Source organism: Balaenoptera borealis, assembly GCF_965194805.1.
Source record: "Balaenoptera borealis genome assembly, chromosome: 8".
Lineage (NCBI taxonomy): Eukaryota > Metazoa > Chordata > Mammalia > Artiodactyla > Balaenopteridae > Balaenoptera > Balaenoptera borealis.
Genome location: NC_138865.1, coordinates 14601636 through 14628825, shown reverse-complemented (window position 1 = coordinate 14628825; position 27190 = coordinate 14601636). Strand labels below are relative to the sequence as shown.

The 27190-nt window shown below is 42.1% G+C and overlaps 1 protein-coding gene across 1 annotated transcript; it reads right to left on the bottom strand.

The window, feature by feature from the left end:
• Nucleotides 1-14006: 14006 nt before the first annotated feature.
• STC1 (stanniocalcin 1) lies at nucleotides 14007-26699 on the bottom strand. The gene is made up of 4 exons (XM_082401711.1): nucleotides 26347-26699; nucleotides 24185-24327; nucleotides 23254-23465; nucleotides 14007-17111 (listed from the first exon to the last, which is right to left on the bottom strand). The coding sequence occupies exons 1-4, from the start codon at nucleotides 26462-26464 to the stop codon at nucleotides 16841-16843; spliced, it is 744 nt and encodes a 247-aa protein (XP_082257837.1). The 5' UTR covers nucleotides 26465-26699; the 3' UTR covers nucleotides 14007-16840.
• Nucleotides 26700-27190: the final 491 nt, after the last annotated feature.

The following is a 27190-nucleotide window of genomic DNA, read 5'->3' as shown; positions in this document are numbered from 1 at the left end:
TTTACTAAATTCATTGATTATCTCTAGTAGTTTTCTGGTAGCATCTTTAGGATTCTCTATGTATAGTATCATGTCATCTACAAACAGTGACAGTTTTACTTCTTCTTTTCCAATTTGGATTCCTTTTGTTTCTTTTTCTTCTCTGATTGCTGTGGCTAAAACTTCCAAAACTATGTTGAATAATAGTGGTGAGAGTGGGCAACATTGTCTTGTTCCTGATCTTAGAGGAAATGGTTTCAGTTTTTCACCATTGAGAACGATGTTGACTGTGGGTTTGTCATATATGGCCTTTATTATGTTGAGGTAGATTCCCTCAATGCCCAGTTTCTGGAGAGATTTCAATCATAAATCGGTGTTGAATTTTGTCGAAAGCTTTTTCTGCATCTATTGAGATTATCATATGCTTTTTATCCTTCAGTTTGTTAATATGGTGTATCGCATTGATTGATTTGCGTATATTGAAGAATCCTTGCATTCCTGGGATAAACCCCACTTGATCATGGTATATGATCCTTTTAATGGGCTGTTGGATTCTGTTTGCTAGTATTTTGTTGAGGATTTTTGCATCTATGTTCATCAGTGATACTGGCCTGTAGTTTTCTTTTTTTGTGACATCGTTGTCTGGTTTTGGTATCAGTGTGATGGTGGCCTCATAGAATGGGTTTGAGAGTGCTACTCCCTCTGCTATATTGTGGAAGACTTTGAGAAGGACAGGTGTTAGCTCTTCTCTAAATGTTTGATAGAATTCACCTGTGAAGCCATCTGGTCCTGGGCTTTTGTTTGTTGGAAGATTTTTAATCACAGTTTCAATTTCAGTGCTTGTGATTGGTCTGTTCATATTTTCTATTTGTTCCTGGTTCAGTCTTTGAAGGTTGTACTTTTCTAAGAATTTGTCCATTTCTTCCAGGTTGTCTGTTTTATTGGCATATAGCTGCTTGTAGAAGTCTCTCATGATCCTTTGTATTTCTGCAGTCAGTTGTTACTTCTCCTTTTTCATTTCTAAATCTGTTGATTTGTGTCTTCTCCCTTTTTTTCTTGATGAGTCTGGCTAATGTTTTATCAATTTTGTTTATCTTCTCAAAGAACCAGGTTTTAGTTTTATTGATTTTTGCTATTGTTTCCTTTGTTTCTTTTTCATTTATTTCTGATCTGATGTTTATGATTTCTTTCCTTCTGCTAACTTTGGGTTTTTTCAATTGTTGTTGTTCTTCTTTCTCTAGCTGCTTTAGGTGTAAGGTTAGGTTTCTTATTTGAGATTTTTCTTGTTTCTTGAGGTAGGATTGTATTGCTCTAAACTTCCCTCTTAGAACTGCTTTTGCTGCATCCCATCGGTTTTGGGTCATCCTGTTTTTATTGTCATTTGCTCGTAGGTATTTTTTTTATTTCGTCTTTGATTTCTTCAGTGACCTCTTGGTTATTTACTAGTGTATTGTTTAACCTCCATGTGTTTGTATTTTTTACAGTTTTTTTCCTGTAATTGATATCTAGTCTCATAGCGTTGTGGTTGGAAAATATACTTGATACGATTTCAATTTTCTTAAATTTACCAAGGCTTGATTTGTGACCCAAGATATGATCTATCCTGGAGAATATTCCATGAGCACTTGAGAAGAAAGTGTATTCTGTAGTTTTTGGATGGACTGTCGTATAAATATCAATTAAGTCCATCTTGTTTAATGTATCATTTAAAGCTTGTGTTTCCTTATTTATTTTCATTTGGGATGATCTGTCCATTGGTGAAAGTGGGGTGTTAAAGTCCCATACTATTACTGTATTACTGTCGATTTCCCCTTTTATGGCTGTTAACATTTGCCTTATGTATTATGGTGCTCCTATATTGGGTGCATAAATATTTACAATGGTTATATCTTCTTCTTGCCTTGATCCCTTGATCATTATGTAGTGTCCTTCTTTGTCTCTTTTAATAGTCTCTGTTTTAAAGTGTATTTTATCTGATATGAGAATTGCTACTCCAGCTTTCTTTTGATTTCCATTTGCATGGAATATCTTTTTCCATCCCCTCACTGTCAGTCTGTATGTGTCCCTAGGTCTGAAGTGGGTCTCTTGTAGACAGCAGATATATGGGTCTCTTTTCTGTATCCATTCAGCCAGTCTGTGTCTTTTGATTGGAGCATTTCATCCATTTACATTTAAGGTAATTATTGATATGTATGTTCCTATTACCATTTTCTTAATTGTTTTCAGTTTGTTATTGTAGGTCTTTTCCTTCTCTTGTGTTTCCTGCCTAGAGAAGTTCCTTTAGCATTTGTTGTAAAGCTGGTTTGGTGGTGTGAATTCACTTAACTTTTGCTTGTCTGTAAATGTTTTAATTTCTCCCTTGAATCTGAATGAGATCCTTGCTGGGTAGAGTAATCTTGGTTGCAGGTTTTTCCCTTTCATCACTTTAAATATGTCCTGCCCCTCCCTTCTGGCTTGCAGACTTTCTGCTGAGAGATCAGCTGTTAACCTTATGGGGTTTCCCTTGTTATGTTATTTGTTGCTTTTCCCTTGCTGCTTTTAATATTTTTTCTTTGAATTTAATTTTTAATATTTTGATTAGTATGTGTCTTGGCATGTTTCTCCTTGGATTTATCCTGTATGGGACTCTCTGTGCTTCCTGGACTTGATTAGCTATTTCCTTTCCCATGTTAGGGAAGTTTTCAACTATAATCTCTTCAAATATTTTCTCAGACCCTTTCTTTTTCTCTTCTTCTTCTGGAACCCCTATAATTCAAATGTTGGTGTGTTTAATGTTGTCCCAGAGGTCTCTGAGACTGTCCTCAATTATTTTCATTCTTTTTTCTTTATTGTGCTCTGTGGCGCTTATTTCCACGATTTTATCTTCCAGGTCACTTATCCATTTTTCTGCCTCAGTTATTCTGCTATTGATTCCTTCTCGAGTATTTTTAGTTTCATTTATTGTTTTGTTCATCATTTTTTGTTTGCTCTTTATTTCTCCTAGGTCCTTGTTAAATGTTTCTTGTATTTTCTCCATTCTATTTCTATGATTTGGATCACCTTTGCTATCATTACTCTGAATTCTTTTTCAGGTAGACTGCCTATTTCCTCTTCATTTGTTTGGTCTGGTGGGTTTTTACCTTGTTCCTTCATCTGCTGCATATTTCTCTGTTTTCTTATTTTGTTTAACTAACTGTGTTTGGGGTCTCCTTTTTTCAGGCTACAGGTTCGTAGTTCCTGTTACTTTTGGTGTCTGCCCCCAATGGGTGAGGTTGGTTCAGTGGCCTGTGTAGGCCTCCTGGTGGAGGGGACTGGTGCCTGTGTTCTGGTGGGTGGGGCTCTATCTTGTCCTTCTGATGGGCAGGGCTTCATCCAGTGGTGTGTTTTGAAGTGTCTGTGAACTTAGTATGACTTTAGGCACCCTCTCTGCTAATGGGTGGGGTTGTGTTCCTGTCTTGCTAGTTGTTTGGCATGGGGCGTCCAGCAGTGGATCTTGCTGACCATTGGGTAGAGCTGGGTCTTAGTGTTGAGACGAAGATCTCTGGAAGGGCTCTCACAGATTGATATTACGTGGGGCCAGGAGGTTTGTGGTGGCCCAATGTCCTGGATTCGGCCCTCCCACCTTGGAGGCTCAGGCCTGACACCTGGCCGGAGCACCAAGACCCTGCCAGCCACATGGCTCAGAAGAAAAGGAAGAAAGAAAAAACAAAAAACAGAAATCAAAAACAAAAAAATGAACAGACAGAACCCTAGGACAAATGGTAAAAGCAAACCTATACAGACAAGATCACACAAAGAAGCATACACATACACACTCACAAAAAGAGAAAAAGGAGAAGAAAAAATATATATATATATAAAAAAAGGAAGAGAGCCACCAAACCAATAAACAAATCCACCAATGATAATAAGCACTAAATAGTAAACTAAGAAAAACATAAAACCAGAAACAAATTAGATGCAGAAAGCAAACCCCAAGTCTAGAGTTGCTCCCAAAGTCCACCTCCTCAATTTTGAGAACTTTTGTTGTCTATTCAGGTATTCTTCAGATGCAGGGTTTATCAAATTGATTGTGGGGATTTAATCTGCTGTTCCTGAGGCTGCAAGGAGAAGTTTCCCTTTCTCTTCTTTGTTTGCCCAGCTCCTGGGGTTCAGCTTTGGTTTTGGCCCTGCCTCTGCATGTAGGTCACCCTCAGGAGTCTGTTATCCACCCAGACAGGGGGGTGTTAGATCAGTAGCTGATTAGGGCTCTCTTGCTCACTCAGGCCGGGGAGGGGGAGGGGTACAGTAGTCATAATTGGAATGCAGGGCAAACCTGAGGCAGCAGAGGCCGGTGTGACATTGCAACAGCCTGAAGCATGCCATGTGTTCCCCTGGGGAAGTTGTCCCTGAATCACGGGACCCTGGTAGTGATGTGCTACACAGGCTCCCAGGGGAGTGTGGATAGTGACTTGCTCTTGCACACAGGATTCTTGGTGGCAGTGGCAGCAGCGTTAGTGGTTCATACCCGTCTCTGGGGTCTGAGCTGATAGCTGTGGCTCGCGCCTGTCTCTGGAGCTCCTTTAGGCAGTGCTCTGCCTTCTGTGGGCAGAAGGAGGAAGGAATCCCCTCTCCTCATGCACCCCGAAACAATGGTCTCTTGCCTCTTAGGCAGGTCCAGACTTTTCCCCAGACTCCCTCCCAGCTATCTGTGGTGCTCTAGCCCCCTTCAGGCTGTGTTCACGCAGCCAACCCCAGTCCTCTCCCTGGGGTCTGACCTCCGAAGCCCGAGTCTCAGCTCCCAGCCCCCACCTTCCCCGGCAGGTGAGCAGACAAGCCTCTCAGGCTGGTGAGTGCTGTTCGGCACCGATCCTCTGTGTTGGAATCTCTCCACTTTGCCCTCTGTACCCCTGTGACTGCGCTCTCCTCCGTGGCTCCGAAGCTTCCCCCCTCCGCCACCCGCAGTCTCCGCCCGCGAAGGGGCTTCCTAGCGTGTGGAAACTTTTCCTCCTTCACAGCTCCCTCCCAGAGGTGCAGGTCCCATCCCTATTCTTTTGTCTCTGTTTTTCCTTTTTTCTTTTGCCCTACACAGGTACATGGGTATTTTCTTGCCTTTTGGGAAGTCTGAGCTCTTCTGCCAGCATTCAGTAGGTGTTCTGTAGGAGTTGTTCCACATGTAGATGTATTTTTGATGTATTTATGGGGAGGAAGGTGATCTCCACATCTTACTCCTCTGCCATCTTGAAGGTCTGTCGAGTTTGCTACTTTAATGAGGAGTTTTATATAAATATATATGGTGAGAACATGGTATTAATATTTTGGACCCTTTAAGGTCAAAATAAAGTAGTTTCACAGTAATAAATGACTGTGTAAGGCATGATTTTTGATTCTGATTTTGTAAAATTTTATTTTCGTTGTATAATAAAAATAGTACATTAGAAAAGTACTGGAAATACAGAAAAACCTCCAAAAAACAAAAAGCCAAAATGGCAAGTTATTCTATGAAACAAAAATAATCACTATCAACATTTTATTATGTAAACTTCTAGTCTGATATATAAATATTTATGGATACATACACACATATCTATATATTTTTATAAAAATAAGATCATATTGTACATGAATTTTTTCTAAGTTCTTTTTTCACTTATGTGTTTTGAATCTTTTCCTATGTTTATAAATATGCTTTGTATCCTTTTTAATGACAATATTATTTCACCACAATTTCTTTAGTCAATTTATTATTGTATATATAAGTTATTTTTGTTTATTTGGTAATAGAAAAGTTTTTGTGATAAATATCTCCATAGCAAAATGTTGTATATAGATATTTTCCTATAGTACATTTCCATATGTGGAATTTCTAGTTTAAAGCCTTTGTAAAACTTGAAGACCTTGGACAGATACTGATAAAATAGTCACCAAAAAGTCACTATTTTGCATTATTATCGGTAGTGTTTGAGAGTTTTCCTTTCTTTAAACACTAACACTGGAAATTATTATTTACAAAATCTTTCAAGTTAGATAGGTGCAGGTATACACATCTTGAACCTTTTTCACCTGAATTGGCCAACTGTATATGTTCTTTTGGAACCTGCTTTCATTTCCTTTGCCACTTTTCCTACCAGAGTGTTTATGTTTATAGATGCTAAGAGCAATTTGTGTCTCACATGTGTCTTGCTGTTGTCCCAGAATGAATCCTCCTAGAAGAAGAATGACCACCTTTTAATTAATTGAACTATGCCACATTCTTCTTCAGTTAAATTCAAGAAGTCTTTATTGAGTAACTATTATGTGCCAGGCACTATGCTTGACAATAGGCATTCAGTTTTCAAAAATGACACTGACCCAGCTCTCAAAGAACATATATTCTAGTGAAGGAAGAGAAACAAGTCTATAGGCAATTTAAATTCTCCAATAGAGAAATAAGCACTAGAAGCTTTGGAGGAAGTAGAAAGAGTACCAAACTCTGTCTTAGGTAGTCATAGAAGGCTTCTTGGGTAAAGGGATGCTTCCACTGAATCCCAAAGGATGAATGGCAGTTTAGCCAGACATGGAAATGTGTGTGTGTTTGTGTTTGTGTGATACAATAGTACTAAAAAGTTTTATTGTATTGTTAATACAATAGTATTAACAAAGGTCAAGGAGACCAAGGTAAGTGTATGGAATTGCATATACAACATGCGTGGCTGGAGCTCACAGTGAGAGAAGTAGGAAAGGGGTTGAACTGGTTAGTAAGAGGTGAAGCTGAAAAATCAGAAGTGGCCAGATTATATAGCATCTTATATTGCATGCTAAGCAGCATGCAACTTTTTCTGATGTTTTAGAGTTGCCACTGACAGTTTTCAAGCCATGGAGTAATGGAGTCAGATTTACTCTCTGGAAAGAGTCTTCTGGCTCTAAAGTAGGAAATGGATTTTGGGGCAAAGGCAGGGCATTACTGGAGTCTCAGAGAGAGTTTAGGAGGCTCTTGAGAATGGGGTAGCAATGTGAATGTGGATAAGTTGACCGATTAGAGAGATAATTAGGGAGAAAAACAATGGCTAATATTTGCTGAGAGGGATGAGGAGAGAGGAGTCAAAGGTGGTACCTATATTTTGGGTGGCTGGAGACGCCGTGAAATGAGTTTGGGAGCGCAGTTTGGGAACACAGAAGAGGAGCAAGTCTCTGAGGATGAAGGCGTTTGGAGAATTCAGTTTTGGATCTGCTGTGTTGTTGGGGGCTATCATACATCAAAGTGGAAGTATCTTGTTGGATATGTGTTGGATATATGGATCTGAAGCTCAGTGGAGTTTTCAAGGGAAATACAGAGCTTTGGAGTTATCAACACATAAACAGGAATTGAAATATGAGTTCCAAAGAAGAGTATATAGAATGAGAAGAAAAGATGGGTCAGGACAGAAAGCTGAGGAATTCCAGTATTTAAGGGATGAAAAGAAGAGATGAGATGGAGTAATCAGAGAAAGAAAAAATGTTGCCATGGAAGGCCTTTTAAGGAGGACAGGATGTTTATCAGTGCCAAATGGTGTCCATTAATCAATAAGAATTTTGGATTTAGCAACAAGAGGTATTTTGACCTAGTTTACAGGTATTTCAATGGAGGTGGATGCCACATTCCAAAGCGTTAAAGAGTAAATGGGAGATGAGGCATGAAGAAAATAAATGCAGACACCTCTTTTTAAAAGACTGTAAAAGGATGAGAGAGATAGGGTGGTAGCTGAAAGATGGCTCTGAGAGGAAGCAGAGCGGGAGAGGCTGCTGATGTAGGAGAGAGGACACTTGAAATGACGGGTGAAATGGTTGGGCTCTAGAACTCAGGAGCATTCATTCTTCTGAGACAGCAAGAGAGATTCTGCACCTTTTGTGGCAGGAAAAGTAAATAAGGATAGGTGTAAATGGGTATGGTAGTGGGGAATTGAGGGCTTTTTGATGTGATGGTTTCTATTTTGTTTGTGCAGTAGGAGGCAAGATTCTCTGCTGGGTGTTAGAAGAGTCATGGTTGGGTAGGAGATTTGAATAGATTGGGGGTTTTAATTGCTGCTGTGGAGAGTGGAAAGGGGAGCCAAACGGGGATGGATAAGAAGATGCCCAGGCAACGCTGAGGGTCCTGTGGAGCTTGAAGCTGATAATTTTAAGTGACATCATATCTGTGCATGGCTTTATAATTTTCTTCTCTAGCTGAGAAGGCAGACTTCAAGGTTTGGGATTTTTCCAGTTGAGTGTGACGGAAGATTGATGGGGTAAGCTATTTGAGGGCAATGCAATTGCATGGTTGAAGTGAAATTAGCCATGGGTTTAAGGCTGGGCAGGGAGAGGATCATGATAGGAGGGGGGCTGAAAGATCAGGAGACTGTAGATGGGTCAAGGTCCTGGAGGGCGGGGTAAAGTTAAAGAACTGGTGTAAGTACAAATAAATGAGTAGGAGAGCTGTAAGGGAAAGATGTTGCAGTCAGAAGTGGAGATTTTGGATTTAAGTTTTCAGAATTGTACCATTTTCAGAAAAGGGTTGTATTCAGCATATTTAAGTGGTCTGATGCGGACAATGACCTATCAGAGTAAACCATACACAGTCATACTGATGTGTGCCTTTTGATTCCAGAGCGTAGGTATGGGGTTGAACTGAGGAAGGATGAGGAGAGTGAGTGCTGGATGAAGCATTCCCCTGAATATTGAATTTTTCCAGACTGAAGATGTGACCTGAGGATGAAAAGGAAAATCATGAGTCTGTTACCACTATCATCCAAAATGAGAGAGGCAATTCTTGTCAGTATCATGCCAAGATAATTTTGGGCTGGTTAACTGTGATAAAGAGAGGAGGAAAGTGGTAGAGTCAGGTGGGGCTGCTATAATAGAACACCATACATGGGTGACTTTCAAACAACAGAAATTTATTTCTCACAGTTTTGGAAGCTAGAAATCCAAAATCAAAGCATTGGAAGGTTTGGCGTCTGGCGAGGAGCTGCTTCCTAGTTCATAGATAGGTATCCTCTCACTGTGTCCTCACATGGTGGAAGAGGCAAGGAAGCTCTCTCAGGTCGCTTTTATAAGGACACTAATCCCATTCATGAAGGCTCCACCCTCATGACCTAAGCACCTCTCAAAGACCACACCTCCTAATACCATTATCTTTGGGGTTAGGATTTCAACATATGAATTTTTTTTTTTGGCGGGGGGAACACAAACGTTTAGACCATAGCAGCCTACGCCTCAGTTGGTCAGAAGTTTTACAGGACAGTGGCAGAGTCATATTCTGAACCAGTGTTAGGAGAAAGGCATATGGACCCCACTCTCCAACCTTGGGGATTTGGAAAAATAAGCAACCATTTGGGAAGATTGCAGGGAACAGTGTTCTTTGAGGAACCAGTAAAACAGGAAATCAGAGGGGATATTAAAAGAGAGGGTGAAGATACAGTAGACTGTGTTTACCCTGCAATGGGCAGAGTTTGGAATGAGGAGAGCAGTGGGAGGTTGATTCAGGGAAGAAGGACATAAAGCAATATGAAAATGTGCAGATAGGAGGATGCGAGATGTCAGAGAGGCTTAGACCTTGAGTGCTATCTTTGGAGTGATTAACAAGCTGCAAGGTTTCCACATAATTAGTCTTAGCAGTCTCCTGATGGGTAGGGGATGGGGAGGATACGAGCTCAGGCCAGTGTGGAAAGAGTGAGCCGTGGCCTGGAATGATTGTGCTTCCAAGAAATCCCAAGACAGGTGAGCAGGCTGTCACTGGAATTGGTTCCAAGATTTTGACCAAACGTTGGAAACACCGACCGTCTCTTGTGGGACATGTATCTGGTTTTCCTACAGCAGAGTACACCTGCAGTGTGACTTAATTGTGCTGAAGTTGAGAATAACATTCTATCCTCAAATGGAAGCCACGAATCCCTTAGTGCAGAGTGGGGAGCTGAGATGCATTTAACTGGAAAGCAAGGGTCTGAATTAGTGAGTACTCAGTTTAGCCTTCTGTACGCTGTCTCCAGATACAGTGTCAAATAGCACATAGGTCTTCAGATGATACTTATTCGATAATTGGGCTTCAATTAGTTGTTTGCAAAACTGAGTGATGTGCATTGCTTTTCAGATTTTACAGTAGAGTGATGGGGTGGGCTTGGCCAATATCTCACTCTGGTCCTCAAGTTCTTCCTTGAGGTAAAAAATCAAAGGACCATGGGGAATGCTGTTTATGGCAGAGCTTGAGTATAGAGGAGAAGAATTAGTGAACTGAAGGGTATTATAAAAATAAGTACATGACAAAATAACTAAGGATACAAGAAAACTTGATGTAGCTTGACTTGCAGATGACCTTATTCCTTCCCTGTTCCAGCTCTCCAATATGATGCCTTGCACAGAGTTAGTGAATATCTAAACATGTTTGTCAATGAGTCTTTTGTTGCTCAGGTTACCAGGAGAAAGTAACAGCAAATGTATACTTTTATCAAGGGTAGTGCTGGAAAGGAATATAGCTATGTGGTATTGTTACAAGCTGGCAGACTTAAGGATACCCAACTGGCAGCTGGAATTAGTTTTCCTGCTCACCATGGTAACATGCTCTCCATTCCCCAGCATACTCTGCTATTGCTGCAAAGGCCCCAGCATCCTAGTGGAGGAAGAGTCATGGATTAGTTGATGGTGGTCAAAAGACTTCCTTCCTTCCTTCCTTCCCTCCTTTCTCCACTCACAAATGCTTAGCGCATGCCAGCTTTGTGTTAAGTACCGGGAATACAAAGATGACGAAATCCTCTCTCCTTGCAAACAGCCTTCAGTGCAATTCGCTACAAACTTGGGTATTCTGGGAAGGCTTCCCGGGTGATACAGGCTTTGGAGAATGAAAACGAGTTTGGGGAGAAGAATATTCATTAGCAGGAATGATAGGTGTGCAGTTCATATGTCAAAATAATGAGGCAGAAAAGGTCATGGTGTCTTTGGGGGAAGAATGAGAAATCAGCATTAACAAAATCTAGGATGCATACTGTAGAGAAGGGCCCAGATTTTGAGAGGCTTAAATTTGAAGTCAAGATGCCTGATTTTTGTGCTTTAGGCAGTGGGGAGCTACTAAAGCAAGGAAGTGAAATGATCGTACTTGCTGTTTAGTAAGATCCTTGTCGTGGCTGTGTGGAGGTCTCTAGGATTCAGTTATGTCAGAACAACTGGGACCTTGCTACTCGAATTATCCTCCGTGGAGTATCAGCTTCAATATCAGCATCACCTGGGAGCATGTGAGAAATGCAGACTCTTGGGCCTCACCCAGAGGTACTGAATCATTTTAATGAGATTCCCAGGTGATATGTGTGCACAGTAAATCGGAAGCTACATTGATAGGTAGCGCTTATGGCATTCATGTAAGACCCATGGGAGGGATGAGCTGAACTTTTTCCTTCTCTTATACCACAGATTCACAAACCACTCCATGATCTTTTTATCCCCATTTTTGAAATGCTGAGAGAAATTTTTAAATGTATATTTCAATAATTTGAGAAATTTTGAAAATTCTTTTAAGCCATGGCTTTTTGAAACATTTTTGTCACAGGTTGTTAATGTACGAGTGGGTTCAGGGACTCTTATATCTGTGCTATTTTATTTCTTAAGCTTGGTGATGGGATGCAGGTATTCATATATTACAATTTGCTGTTTTTGGTAGGTTGCAGTATTTTATCATTCATATTCATAAACTCTTGATTCAACAGTAATTTTTAGTGATGTACAAAGGGAAAAAGAGCAAGAAACTTCATCCAAAATGGTACCTCAAGACTCATGTCAGGGGTGGGAGAACATAAATGATGGTGATAATATTCGTGTGAATGGTAATAGTTACATTTGCTGAGTGCTTAATAGATACTATTTTGGGTCTACTCACTATGTGCTAGACACCATTTTAAGTGCTTTATATATAACTTGCTGAATGCTCATGACCGCTCTAGGTGGTAGGACCTATTATTTATCATGATTTCATAGGGACATATTTTTTTAAATTTTATCGAAGTATAGTTGAATGACAATGTTGTGTTAATTTCTGCTGTATACCACAGTGATTCAGTTATACCCATGTATGCATTCTTTTTCCTATTCTTTTCCATTATGGTTTATCACAGGATATTGAATATAGTTTCCTGTGCTATACAGTAGGACTTTGTTGTTTATCCATTCTATATATAATAGTTTTTGCATCTGTTAATCTCAAACTCCCACTCCATCCCTCCCCCACCCCCCATTCCCCTTGGCAACCACAAGTCTATTCTCTATGTCTGTATGTTTCTGTTTCATAGATAAGTTCATTTATTTCATATTTTAGATTCCATATATAAGTGATATCATATGGTATTTGTATTTCCCTTTCTGACTTACTTCACTTAGTATGACAATCTCTAGGTCCATCCATGTTGCTGCAAATGGCATTATTTCATTCTTTTTTATGGCTGAGTAGTATTCCATTGTATATATGTACCACATCTTCTTTATCCATTCATCTGTCGATGGACATTTAGGTTGTTTCCGTGACTTGGCTATTGTAAATAGTGCTGCTATGAACATAAGGGTTCATGTATCTTTTTGAATTATAGTTTTGTCAAGATATATGCCCAGGAGTGGAATTGCTGGATGATATGGCAACTCTATTTTTAGTTTTTTGAGGAACCTCCATACTGTTTTCCATAGTGGCTGCACCAATTTACATTCCCACCAACAGTATAGAAGGGTTCTCATAAGGATATTTTCATGGATGGAAAAAAAAAAAGTGTGAAGGTGTTAGATACCTGGCCCAAGGCCACAAACTAGAGTTTGGACTCAGTTCCCAGAAATCCCAGGTCTAAGTTCTTAATCACTACACTATAGTATAGTATGTACACAGCCTCTCTGCATAAATAGATATTGATTGAAGACGATTAAGGATAAAGGATCATAATGAAATAAATGTACTCTTTTTCCTTGGCCAGGTCAGAGCAAAGCAAATGCAATACATTTTTGGTTTTGGGGAGACAATTCTTATAGCATTTGTTAGCTGTCTTCTGTATATCTGAACTTGGGAAAATGCAATTTGGAGCTAGAAATGAATGATATTGAGAAACATCCCATTTGAATTTAAAATATGGAGAAAATCCACTAATTAAAAAAATAAACTATATAAGACCTCTCTTTGAAACATCTACACTGCACAAGTCCCCAATTTTCTGTGACTGAACTTGTAACCATCCTTCAAGACCCAGGTAAATGTCATTCTGCTGGAAATCTTTTCCCCATTTTCCAAGATGGGCCACCTCCTCCTTTTGTTCACGTCCCCTCTACCTGTGATGATAATAATAATAGCTGACACTTATTACATTACGGTGTGTCGAACACGTTGTTAGCACTTAACTTATTTTATCTTCTTCTAACAGCCCCATGGACAGTTATCACTATCCTCATTTTACAGAGGAAGAAACTGATATATTTTGAGATTAAGTAACTTGTCTGACATCATGCAGTTAATAAATGGCAGAGACAGAATTCAAATTTCAGAAGTCTGACCCTGGAGCTGGATCTTTATCACCACAGAGCTATCTGCCTCCCTTCCCACATTGATTCAATTGTCTTTTCCCCTCTTCTCTTTCTAAATCATTCATTAAAGTATTGAGTGTATCTTGCGAATTGGGTTTTCTTTCCAGTGCTGGGAACGCATTGGTGAACAAGCAAAGGTGCTTCCCCTCTCGGCAAAGGGTGGAGGGCAACATCTTCTAGAAAGTGAGAACAGCATAATTGAAGGTGTGGAAGGGAGAGAGTGAACAGTCCTTCCCAGAGCTCCTTCATGGATGGAGCCTAGAGTTCAGTGAACAGAAGGGTGAGTCTTGAGGCTGGAGAGCTGAGCAGAGCCAGACCATAAAGCTGCTTCTAGCGTTGTAAGGAGTTCGGGTTGCAATTTCACTGTGAGGGTAATGGTTTTGAGGACATTCAGAAAATGTTCATTTAAACTATATTCATTTACATATTGGCACTTCATTAGCGACTTTAAGGAAACTAATCAGCCATTAACTTCATGTTCAGAAAGTCTCATTCAAGAAGTTTTTTTAAAGAATAACAATGAAAGACATTGGGGGAAAAAAAACCCAATAAAACGTAACACTTTATTATTATTTTTTATCTTAGAAGGAATTCACCAAAGGCTTCATATTATGCTATGGCATCTTTAATTATAAAAATAAGCAAATAAAATAACTTGCATCTGTCATTACCATGATATGTTTCATAACCTTTATATGCACATGGAGCTTAAAAATGTAATTTAACAATAAATAATGACATATACCAGATATGCTCACTGTTTATTCCAGTACTCAGCCAAAAACCTAAATATCATTTAAATTATAAATACATAATGCAAATATAATGGCACAAAAATGTCTAAAGTGCAACCAAATCACAAGAGAAGAATCATGCAAACTGGTCTAGGTCAGCCCCGGAATCACTCTGTGCAGCAAACACAAGACAAAGCTTTGGAAGTTTAAGGGGGAGTTGGAGGGAGCAGGATGGGAAGAAGAGATGCAAAAAACTAGCAACATTGTGAGAACTGCTTCTTTCCATATGTGTAGATATATGTATTATAGATACATATATAAATATTATTGTGGGGAGAAAAGGAGGGGGGTACCACGGTTTGAAGAGGTCACAGCAAATCAAAGAGAATCCACTGGACGGAAGTAAGAGAGAATTTTGTTAGGAATACTCATGAACTACTCATCGCATTGGGGTCCTGGCTTAGTGGGTTTGAGAAATGGACACAACACACAAAACTGTAATAGCTTTTCTGGTTTGGAGAAGCCAGCCTTGCCTGCAGGGGAGGAATGGGTGAGGGAGGGAGAGGGATAGTCAACTTAGAGTATGATCTACCTGATTTCCAAGAGGCTAAGGCAGTGTCCATATGTCTGGGGACCTGGGGATGGGACAGTTCTGAGTATAAAAATGCTCTTAACGATCTGATGTCAGCACGCTGAGAGGCTGTGTGGGGACAAAGGCAGCCACGCTTGTGCTGCTGCTGGGTCTGTTGCATTCGCTCTTGGTCCTTGAGCAGCACGTTACTGGTTTTAAAGGCTTTGTGGTAAAGTTGTATTGCTTTTTCGTTTTTCTGGGGATGTGCCCCCCCTCCTCCCACCAGCATCCCTAACACTCGATTTGGGCAAATCTGGAGTTTATCCTAGTGAGAGTCAAGCACCAATGGTTTCTACCTAAGCGAGTTTGGAGTGGCCCTTACAGTCCTACCCCTCCTCCCTCTTCCTCTCTCAACATTGACCTTTGGTGGGCAGTGACGCTCCTAAGGGACTGTTGGGTTCAAGGACAGTGACCCTGAGAAACTACTGTTGTTCATAGCTAGGTTAATCATTTGGCTTTGGTGGTCGCCATCTTGTAAACATCACGGCAGAAATGATCAAACCGCCAGCTCTTTTTTTCCTCTTTCTTTCATTTTTTTTTTTTTTTTCTTTTTTCTTTTTTGCAATCCTACAGAGATGGCCCAGCTGCCAGGACTACTTTGGCAGGCAGCGTGCTACAGGACAAAAATGTAAGAGGAGTCTATTAAGGCTGGACAGCCCAGGGTTATTTATACCCCCTCAGCCCCAAGTCCCCCAAACTAAAGACCCAAAGGCTGATTGACTCATTCCTGATTGAGTTAATGGAAAGCCTCCTACCCCATCATCAGGCTGCCAGAGTACCAGGCACTGATGAAAGGCAGAAAGTCAAGAACTGCCACTTCCCAAGGTATAGCAGGCCTTATCACACTCTAAGTGGTCCAAGCCCAAAGGGATGCTCTTTTTGGTTCCTGTAATTCTCAGTTGGATGTGACAGAGCTGTTTCAGGATAGGTCTAAGTCAAGAGTAGCCTCTGGGTTGAGGTGGGCTGGGAGATTAACATCTTGCCTGGGGTCCTTCAGATAAACCTGTTGGTTTTTCCTATCTCATACAGGCCCATCTTAAGTTTTGATGTTGAATAAAACTACTTCTACCCCCTTAGTTATAAAAAAGGCCACAAGGAGCATTTATGTGGATATCTGGAAGTGAGATAGTTATTCCATTCCCAGGAAAAGAAAAATAAAGCTAAGTTACAAAACTAAATCTATATGCAATAAAGTTATTATATACTGCTTCGTTTAAGCAGAGTCCTCTGGAATTTATGTACAGTACATTAGTTTTCACCTATTTATATTCCACAGTTAGACCTTAAGATTCTCTGGATTTAAGACAATTGTTAAAGATACTTTTAAAGCTCTGAGCAGTTACAGTACATAGAGATGTTAGCTTTTTGTTTTTCATTAGATGCAAGAAGATGCAGGCTCCAAGTCTGGTTGAAGAGCCAGGCTCGAGCAATTTGGTAAATGTGTTGGGAAGGAAATTAGACATTGAGGATCAAGACCGTAAGACACTAGCTCATGAGAGATCAAGAATTCAAATATGACATTCATATTCGTCCATGGCCAGCACAGATTCATAACACGAATTCCACTGAGCATCTTTATGAGCGTTTTAAGACATGCATTTAAATTAAGTTGCTTCTTACCAGCTAACTCTACTGGGGCAACCATTCTAAAGGGTTCCACATCTTCAAATTACAAAGTCTGGGGAATTACATGAATGTTTTGTGTTTGAGAGTCATTGGAGGGGAGCTGGGAAAAGACCTGGTAGAGGAAAGTGGGAAAAGAGGCCACTTTCTCCTGAGGAGAGGCAGAAAGATCACACGTGTTCTGTTGGTGAGAATGCCGCCATCGAAGAATGTTGAGAGATTGATTACAGAAGCCTAGTTTCATGCAATTTTTTTTTTAAGGGGGGGATAGAAAATAGGAACTACTTAAAAAAATCAAACCAGGCACAGTACACTCGAAGTTGGTGAGCGAACACCCTTAAAATGATCGTAGTTTGGTGAGGTTGTGAATACCTCTCCCCGGCTATGCACTCTCGTGGGAGGTGCGTTTGATGAGGGAGGGAGAGGCCACCTCACCTCGGAGGTTCCTGAGGAGGACTTTCAGCTTCTGTGGCTCGTTGGCACGCCTCCTGTTGAAGTCAGCTCGCTGGTGTGTGTGGGCACAGTGGTCTGTCTGCAGGATGTGAAAGAGGCTGGCCATGTTGGGTCCGATTTTCTCCATCAGGCTGTCTCTGATTGTGCTGACTGTGTCTTCATCACATTCCAGTAGGCTTCGGACGAGTCTGTTATAGTATCTGCATTGGGAAAGAGAGGGTCATTCAGTGAGAGCAAGGCAAGACCCAGGCTTTCATGTGGGCTCCAGTCAACACCCGTCCTGAATGGCCAGATCAAGCACCCACGAATAGTTGCCTCAGCTGAAGGTGGCTTTTGCTTCTAACCTTTAGGCAGTGTCTTCCTAGTGTGAGTGCTTGCGCTGCCTGGATTTACCACCCAGCGCAAGACAGCTCTGTGTTCATGTTTAAAGCTCAGGAGACTGAGATCTTACTTTGAATAGTAGGCTCGTGGCAATGTCTAAAATTTTTAGAAAGAGAGAATCATGGACCTAGATGGGATCGCAGAGATGATTTAATGACTCTTTCATCATTTCATTGTATAGAGAAGAAACTAAGGTGGGAGAGCTGAAGTGACTTGTCTGAGGTCATACAATGGGCTAGTGGTCGAAGCAGGACTTAGTCAAATGTATGAGGTGACCCAACACTCACACTTATGTTTTAATAGTCACTGCACATGGATGCAATCATTTGCAGTTATTTTGGTGCCTCTTTGCGATTTTCCTTTTTCTTGGTGGTGTGTGTGTGTGTGCATATTCTGATTAATTTCTATCTTTTTTTTCTTTTTTGGCCGTGCCGAGTGGCATGGGGGATTTTAGTTCCCTGACCAGGGATCAAACCCGTGCCCCCTGCAGTGGAAGTGTGGAGCCCTAACCACTGGACTTCCAGGGAAGTCCCTAAATTTCTATTTTTAAAGGAGATCCCTGTCTTCAGTATCTCATGCATTTTTCTACTCAATCTAATTTCCCTATCATACACTTGGCTAGCCTCTCTGAAGGCTATTGTCTCACCTCATTTTCAGTCTTCTTGCAAAGGTATATTGCAGTCAGAGGGCCAAATGCCAGGCAACAAGGATACTTAAATAGAAAGATTGGTGATGCTTAGTGGTTTGTGCTTCAATAGTTTCAAGAAGCCTTCTCCCACTGCTCTAGATTTTGCTGGCCTCTCCTTTTTTTGGGATGTTTTATAGATATTGGGTTACCATCGCACAGGTCAGCATTTGATGGTTTACTGATGGTTTTGTTTTCCTGACTAGGCTGTAAACTTATTGAAGGCAGGATATGTGTCCTTATTCTTTGTATCCCTCATGTGCCCATGTCCTAGGGTTATAGTGCCGGCTCACTGTCATTCTGTTGATTTATTTTGTGGCCACTGAGAGAATGGAGCTTTCAAAATAGAGTTCTTTCCAGTGTCATGATTCCCAAAAGAAAAAATTATCTGTAGGTCTTCTGGTAAGTTTTACAAAAGAATTTGTGTTTGGTATAAATTTCCTTCGTCTTTGGTGCAAGTTCTTTAAGCCTCCAAAATGCTGCAGCTAACTGTTACGGCTCAGAAAGGATAAAACTGTCTAATATATATTTTTTCCTGAAGACTATGGTTTAATCATTTAAAATAGTCACAGGGCATGTTTCCACACATAAGATGACAGTGCAGAAGATGTGAAAACAATTGTGTAAATGTTGTACAGCAAATAGTCCTAGGTAATACTCCCTTTGATGCAGGTTTTTGAAACATCAGTACATATGGGTTAGACAGCATGGAAACTACCAAAAAAAGATGGAGTCTTTTATGACATAGAGAACACACTTAAACCGTGTCATTGACCTTTTATCAGTAAACTGTCTAATAGTTAAGGCATATAAATTACTCGTCCTATTCTTTGGGAAGACACTTCGGGTATTTTCCAATTTGAATTGGGATGCATTTGCTCCATTTCGAGGTGGCGGTTGTCAGAACCCATTAGCTCTGTGTTCACTAATTAGGGACTGTCCTAATGACGGTGGTCTGCAGCATTTATGTGGAGAGACCCTTTCCTCAGAGGAGCCCGAGGACTGCCGGACCACAAGATCTTCCGTGAAAAGAAACCTGTTTATTTTTAACTCACCTCACAGAGCACAGGATCAAACATCTTTCCAGAATAACTTAACCCCCCAGAGAGGTCCTTTCAAGGATGTACAGTAAATAGAGTGGAATGTGGGCACTGAAGCAAAGCCATCACCCTTCTGTGAGGCAGCAGAACGAAGCTGGGCACGGAGGGAGAAATGTGTCTGGGTCTCTGATATAGTCCTGGCTCTACCCCTCCCATGAGGGAGGATTATATCCAGCTGTTGTTAAAACTGGGATTCCCTGGCACAGAGACACATTTTCCAACCCTTTGGAATTATAAAGCACATGAGTCAAAACAGATCTCACTTGGATGGGGAAATGGGGAGAAAAGTGGTTTTGGAAAAACTGAGAATAAACTACTTTGTATCATCAGCTTCAGACATCTACACACCCACACAGATCCCCAGGCATCTCTTGGGCTCTGCTAGGATGTGGGTCCCCTGGATCTCTTTGTCTATTTCAAAGGGTGATTAGATTCTAGAGAATAAGGTTTCTGACCCCTCATCTTCCTGCCCCACAATAAGGACTTTATAACTTAGAAATTAACCCTTCCACTTCTAGAAAGAAAGAACTGTTCACACCAAATGATCTTCCAAATGGGCTGGAGAGGATGATCTTTCCTTATATCAACATTGAAAACTCTGGTCTGGGTGAAGAAGTCTAACACCAGTAAGGAAACTAAGCTTCTGTAACTAGCCTCACCTCTTTAAGGTCAGACGTGTTCTTCTGGCCCCCACTTTGTCAAAACACCTCTTCTCCATCTCTGAGAGAGCCTACCTTTACTGTTACTTTCTCTGCTGGCCCTCATAGGCCACCTGTTCTTGGTGCTTCTTGAGGATGACCCTTGCCAGCCTGACTGTTCTTAGTGACTCCCCCCAAATCTACCCTTAGCTTCGCCCATGGAGCTGGTTACCTCAGCAAGGGCAGGCTAAGAGAGCTCCTTGGAATAGATAACAACCATGGCTCCAGTAGAGGCTCCTGCAAGTGTGGGAAACCTATCAGGCTGCCTTGGTGACGACACCGTTTGCCTGAGCAAGCAATAGATTAATCCCACGCCTCTCCATTAAGGGCTGGAATATGGCATTGACCTCTGGGGTTGTGTGGGCTGATGAGACAGACCTTTCCTATCTCTAAGCCACTCAGTGAGGTTACTGAAGAGATTGTGTCTCCAGCGAAAGTTGACTTAGCAATTGTCATGTATTTCTTGATCCCTGTCTTGGACCAAGACTTGATGTTACTATAGCTATTGGTGAGAGGTGTACACAAATTTAATTGTTGATCACCAGGGGGTACATTTATTCCATTCTACTTGGAATTCCACTTTTGGATTGTGGATATTATCTGCAGGTTTTACTGGATGCCATTTTTGAAGTGGAAATCAAATAGCCTGGCGCAGGGCTGTGTGAATTCTAGGCTCAACTCTGTCATTCACTAGCTGTGTGACCTTCAGCAGGTCACCCCTCTCTCTGGGTCTCTGATCTTTAATCAGTAAAATGAGGCAGTCTAGATAACCTTTATGGTCATTTCCAGCTCTGACATTTTATGTTTCTGGGGTTCAGTATCTATGCTCCTTCTGAATTTAACAAAAAAATAGTGCAGCTCTGCTTAAGGCCCATCCTTGGCAGGAAGAGTTACAACTATTTAAGAGGATTCCTTTTTTCATCTTTATGGGGAGTGGTGGTGAGATGTACTCCCAAGACTTAATGAACTAAGTGTTCAGATCACCCAGCCTGGAAGGACCCTTTAAAGCATGTTTCTTTCCTCCCCCTTTGAAAATTCCATCACTGACTTTTTTCCTCCGTAAAGAATAAGATCAGATATTCTCCATAGCTACTGTTTCAGCCATGCTTACCCAAATACACACATACTGCCTAGGAACGTTCTGTGTGAAGGTTTATAAATAGTCCTTTGTTTCCCTTGATCAATATTATTCTTCTGTTTCCTGTTCCTTATCCATGCCCTAGAGAGTTGGAAGCTTTGTCAGTTTTCCCATCTGGATCTGGATTGGTATAATTTCTTCTCAGGCCTCATGCTGTCCAGCCTGCCCGATCAATTATGCCTGCTTCCCTCCTGGTTGAAAGTAGAGTTTGCAAATTCAGCCAGGGGGACACTCCAGCTATCCTTTGTGTTCTAAGTGCATTTCTGTCATGGAAAACCTCCCTGTTCTGGCTCCTGGTCCAGTCACAGGCTTTTGGATTCTCCCAGGCCCAAATCTCATGCTAGATAAGTCACAGGAAGGTGGAATGAACCTGTAACTACTTCCTTTCACAATTCTTTGCCAACTGGCAAGACGTAGTGTGTATCTATGGTGGGACAGAGGCTGGGAAAGCAGGATGTTTCAGAAGAGTGAGGAGATTAAATAGAGCAAATCGAGCCCAGCATGGAACCGGAAATCTCTAGCTCTGAGTAGGAATAATATTAGCCAGTTCAAGTGAAATAACTGGAGAAAGGTGAGAGCTGCATGGAGGATTCTAGTCTTCAAGAGATGACCTTCCTTAATAAGGATGATTCTTCTAAGATGATAAAGGGAGATAACTAAACTCCTGTGACCATTTTCTAAAGGTGGTGAAAACAAGGCACCTATTGAAAAGAACAATGGCCTGGTTAAAAACTCCGATTACTAGTCTCTTCTTAGATTGTTAGGGTCACCAATCCAGAATTTGTATTCTCCTTTCTGTAAGACCTCCTCTTCACAATGGAAGATGTTACCTCAATTGAATTCGAGATATTAATATTGTCTCAAAACTGGCCACATGCCATATTATAGATCATGAATTGTCACTGGACCATTAAAGATCAAAACTTGTCATAATGACTGTGCTAACATATTCCTGCCCCCCAGCTACCACACAAACACATACTAAAGAGACAGGGCACTTGAGATAAATGCTGAATTTGATTTTCCTGTTCTCAGAAAATCAGTTAGGACCATGACAGAGTTACTTCCAAGAACTGAACAAACGATTTTTATAAACTGACATGAGGTTCTGAAGAACAATGATCTGTAGTTAAGAGTGAATCAGAAATTTACAAAGTTTAACGTCAGAGACCTTAACCTTTCCCCGAGGAGGAGCCACTTTTCTCATTTTCCAGTTGCATGTATGTACATGACTAACCCACTGGTAAGCCCCAGTAGGACTAGGTTATTGCCAGTACCGGAAGAAGGGTGGCAGCATCTGGCTAGGAAATTAATCAGGTAAGTCTGCGTTAGCGCTCCTGTGGTCAGAATAACACGTAAGGTCTGATCTTTGTGAATATGTGCAGATTTGGCTGGAGAGTCAAAGAATCACAGCACTTCAGGACTAGGAATCAAGCCAGTGGCATCACAGGAGGCTGAACTTGACCATTCTGCACTGCCCCCGCCATGCGTCCATGCTAGCCCCATCAGCACCTTTCTGAACTTGATCACATATGGGGAAGCCCAGGTCTTGCCAGAAAACTTTCTACGCCATGGAATGAGCATGTCTGCCATCTCATGTCTTAGATGTTCACTCCTGGCTGGTAAAGACAGTGAGTCAAGGGCACAGAAAGGCACGATGCTCAGATATTACTAGCTCAGTGGCTTGGGATCAGTTTAGAATACTAAGATGAGAATGTGATCTGGGTAGTCACCAGAACATCATTCCAGGAAATTTTGGACTAGACAAATGGGATAACAGACCTGGAAGGGACCATAGGAATCATCTAGTCTAGCCACTTCACTTTTCCCAAAGGAAATTTGAGTCCCACCGAAGTCAGATGGTTCGCTCTGGGCTACCCAGTGAAATATCTGATTGGGCTTAGGATGGACTCAAATATATGCAGTTCTAAAACTCTGCATTATGACATTTGACTAAGGTTTTCATAATGGCCAATTGTACTGTGCATAGTCATGATTTCAGCCCAATTTGATATCTCAGAATCTTGTTTCCATAAACTTCACAATTCCCTTCAGGCTTATGGAAGGAAATGGACAATGCACCCAGGGATGCTGCAGATGAAGTTTTCTATTAGCTGCATGGAGAGACTTTTCCTATAACAGTGGAAAAAAAAAAAAAAATCCAGGCTGCTTAAGCTGTCACAACCAATCACAAACATATTTTTTTCCTGCAAAAGCTGGGAAGACTGCAAGCTAAAATAAGAGCATCACTGTGGCAATTTAACTCCTTCTGTGTCTGGCTCTGCCGACCAGCCACTCCCCCTCCCCCTGAACTGCCGAACGAGTGGACTCATTTTGTACCTGTTGGAGTAGTGATTAGGGAGCTGGACGACTTCCGTGATGGCTTCAGGGTTCCGCTTGGCGACACTACATACGTTCAGCTTGCTGTAGCACTCTTCCTGCACCTCAGCAATCATCCTCTGGAAAGTGGAGCACCTCCGAATGGCCAGGAAGACCTTGGAGGTGACCCCGTTGGCGATGCACTTTAAGCTCTCTTTGACAAATGCTTTTCCCTGCCGAGGAAGGGGGGTAGGAGGACACGATTTAGCTTGAGCTGACAAGAGAGGACAGGGCCTGTGATATGTGGAACTTAAGGGGGCTCACCTTGGCACTGTCTCATGGCCCTCTCTGCATGTCCTTGCAATAAGCGAACTGTACCCCGCGACCAAGATTTTTTAAAAAGTCCCTATTCCCTTAGACTACCTTGAGAATTGAGCTACATAGAAATGAAACGAGACGAGAAAAAGAGATGAACCATAAACAACTACCCTTCAGCCTAAAAATAGCCATAATATGGCTTTGTATTCTTGGGATTGAGATTTGATAACTCAAATCACAAGCTAGTAAAAAAAAACCAAAAAAAAAAAAAAAGCTAGTATGCTGGCTCTTCGTGAGAAGAACTTCTTTGTTAGAAGAACATTTTTATTTCCACTTGAAGAGGCAAAGATTTTCCGCTCATCACCCCTCCCTTAGAAGACAGCCTCTGTCAGCCTGTTGCAATTGTGCATTAGAGTGGGTGGAGAGTGGCTTATATAGAACCTATTTCTTGGCCAAAAGTGTGTGTGTGTGTGTGTGTGTGTGTGTGTGTGTACACACGTTGGAGATGAGAATTTAGACTGGGGAGGCTGAGAAGCAGAGCTGGTTCCCTACAAGGCTGGCTCCTAAGAACAATAGTCTCATACACTGTTAAAGACAAGCAGCCAGTTGTGAGCAGGGGTCAAGGTCTTATTACCTGAGTGTCAAATTTAGCAGCGCTGTACAAGAAGGATTTACAGATGTCGTACATCCCATCTGTGTCACAGGTGGAGTTTTCCAGGCATGCAAAAGCTCCACAGCCAACCTGCAGAGCGCTGTTGAGGCAGCGAACCACTTCAGCTGAAAGAGACAAATCCATCCAATCTGGGTCAAACGGTGAGGACAGTCTGGAGGGATCAAGTTGATGTGGCGGCAAAATTCAAGGAAAAGGGGTCAGAAGAACTTATCCTAGAAGTCTGTGATGGGGCCAGTAGATAGACCCATTCCGAGCAGGGTGGGAGTGAGGAAGAGAGGGGACAGGCAGATCCCTTTTGCTTATAAGAACCAGAGAACATGGAGGAGAGGGAATGAGTTTCCCCTCGGAGATACACTCTCTTGGTCTCACCATCACACACAGTTTTGGTGGCTGGAAAAGTAAGGTTGGAGTATGAGGCATGCCCGGTGCTTAAAGCAGCTCTGCAGAATCCAAGGGCATCCCTTAAAGGCTGAAAGCATGGGAAGGTAGATGGTAGTGGTGGGCAGTCACGTTTAGGAGGAGGAAGGGCCAGGGAATCCATTTGGCTTCCAAAAAATACACTCCAGAGTCATAAGGATGGAATTTTGGTCTAAATGGCAGAGAAGAATTTGCCAGGAGTCCACTAGGAGACCCTTCTGATTTAGGGCTTTTAACTTACCTTCCTATTGACAGAAAGAAATCTGATCCGTTCATGTTTCCTCCCAACCCCCCACTATAGGACAGTGCTTAGAGGTATGCATAATCTCTCTCATATTAAAAGCCTTTTAAAAAAAAAAAGAAAGAAAAAAGAAACACAGGTGTAGAATAACCAGGCCAAGGCAACACTTGTGCAAGACGGGAAGAAAACCGCAGAGAACTTGCATGAGGCTTTCTACATTCTGGATAAGATCTTCCATAAAAGTAATTTCTCTCCTACAGAAGAGGGGAGTTCTGGCAGGCAGCTCCGCGAGAAATGATCTGCAGCCTTCATACCATAGGAGTCTCCTCCGAGATCAAAAGCACGGTTCGGTTAGGCGGCCCCTCCCCCTCCCACCACCCGCAGCCTCTGGGATGTTACAAGTCATTTCCCTAATTATATATTTCCACGGGTTCAAATGATAACTTTGCTTTAAGCAGTTTTAATATGCATTAGGATTGCTATTGTTTTAGGCAAGCTTGAATTGTGAATCACTGCATCTCTATAGCAACTAAGTACAAAAGGAAGTGAAGCAAAGCCCTCCGCTCGGCAGGGACCTGTGCTCTTCCGAGGGCAGCAGCGTCTGCAGCATTTGGACACCTGCGAGCCCATCTTTGCTGACAGTTGGGGGAGAGAGAGCAGTCATGGAAGGGGAGGAAGCTGGACAAGCGAAGTCCAAAGACAGAGGTGTCAATGCCGGCTTCCTAAGGACTCTTTTCCTTTAGAGACCAAGATGATACACAATTAACTGCTCAAGGAGTCAGGGCTAGAGTGAGACCTCCCCCTTGGAGAAATAGCTGCTACGTTTCACAGATACTCTTTTTCGAGGGGCTCTCTAGCCACGGGGCTGCGTGGGGACTGAATGGAGCCCGAGAGAGCAGGGAGGGACAGAAGGAACAGTGTCGAGGGTGGGATGTGTAGGGTTTTCTCTGAATCTGCCCTGGATTTGTCAGACTGGAGGGCTATGGTTCCGTAAATCAGTCTGCAAAGGGAGCTTTCTGTGTGTTCTCTTGAGGGGCAGGGCAGTCAAGTTATAGGGTCTTCAGGGTAAAGAAAGAGGGACAGCATCAGACAAGTCACGTCTCACCTTAAGATCAGCTTCAGCTTCTGGGAAGTATAGAGAGCGCTTTGAAGCATGCCAACATTCAAGTCTTTCCCCCGCCCCCTCCCCCCCAAGAGGGTACGTGCCAGATTTCAGGCAATCAGGCTAGGCTTATGCAATGAAATACCCTCAGCAGAGCGCCCAGCTTCTTCGTTAGTTGCATGCAATTTATTAAACAAAGGAGCTCCACTTCCTAAGGCTATTGGATTACACTGGCAGTTTATTGCCATCAGGCATGAAGCACATTTATTATCAAGATCAGCCGTCACAGACACAGTTGCAAAAGCGAGAGGCAAATGAGGACAGCTCTTTGGGGGAGAAACCGGTCCTGGGTTTGCCGCTTACCTGAGTTCTGAGCTGCCACCCGGGCTTTCCTGGGGCTCACAGAATCATTCTGCTCCGCCTCATGGGTTGCAGAAGCACTGATTACCAGCACCAGAAGCACTGCTGAGTTTTGGAGCATTCTCTGAGAAGTTTCCGCTAAGTTGTTGGGGTTTTTTTTTTTTTTTTCCTCCCCCCCTTTCCTCTTTCCCTCTCCCGGCTTGAGTGAAGATGTGGATCTGGATACACTGAGCGCCTAGGTGAGGATTTGATGAGGATTTTTTTTGTTGCTGCTGATGCTGCTTCTGCTGGCGCTTTTGCTGCTGCAGTCGCTGCTTCTTGCACCTCTGGCTTTTGCAAACTGGGGGCCCAAGAGCTGCACCCAGGGATTTTATAGCCGTTCTTATCGGTCCTCAGGATCAGGGACCAATCAGGTCCCTCAACTGGTCTGGCCAGCCAATCGGAGGGCATGCTCATTGGGCTGGAGCTGTTTGACTTCTTAGAAATATTTTCCAGCAAATTAAAAGTACCTGCTGCCAATGTCTTATCCGTGTGTGTGACTGTGTGTGCAGAGATGTGTGAAAAAGCTATTTTCACAGAATTAAGGGATGACTTTGTATTGATCTAACGAAAGGGAAATCATATGACCATCTCAACAAGGTGCCTTGGGAAATCTATCCATCTTTTTAAAAAATGTGCTACGGGGAGGAATGGGCAGCACAGGCAAGATGAGTAGTGTGGTCTCTTTGGATTCGAATTTAGCCTCATTATAGCAGTTTTACTATCATTTTCACAGCACATTCTCTGTGTTGTAAGCTACATACACCATACCTCCCCATCTTCTCAGTTTAAGCATGTTTACAGGTCT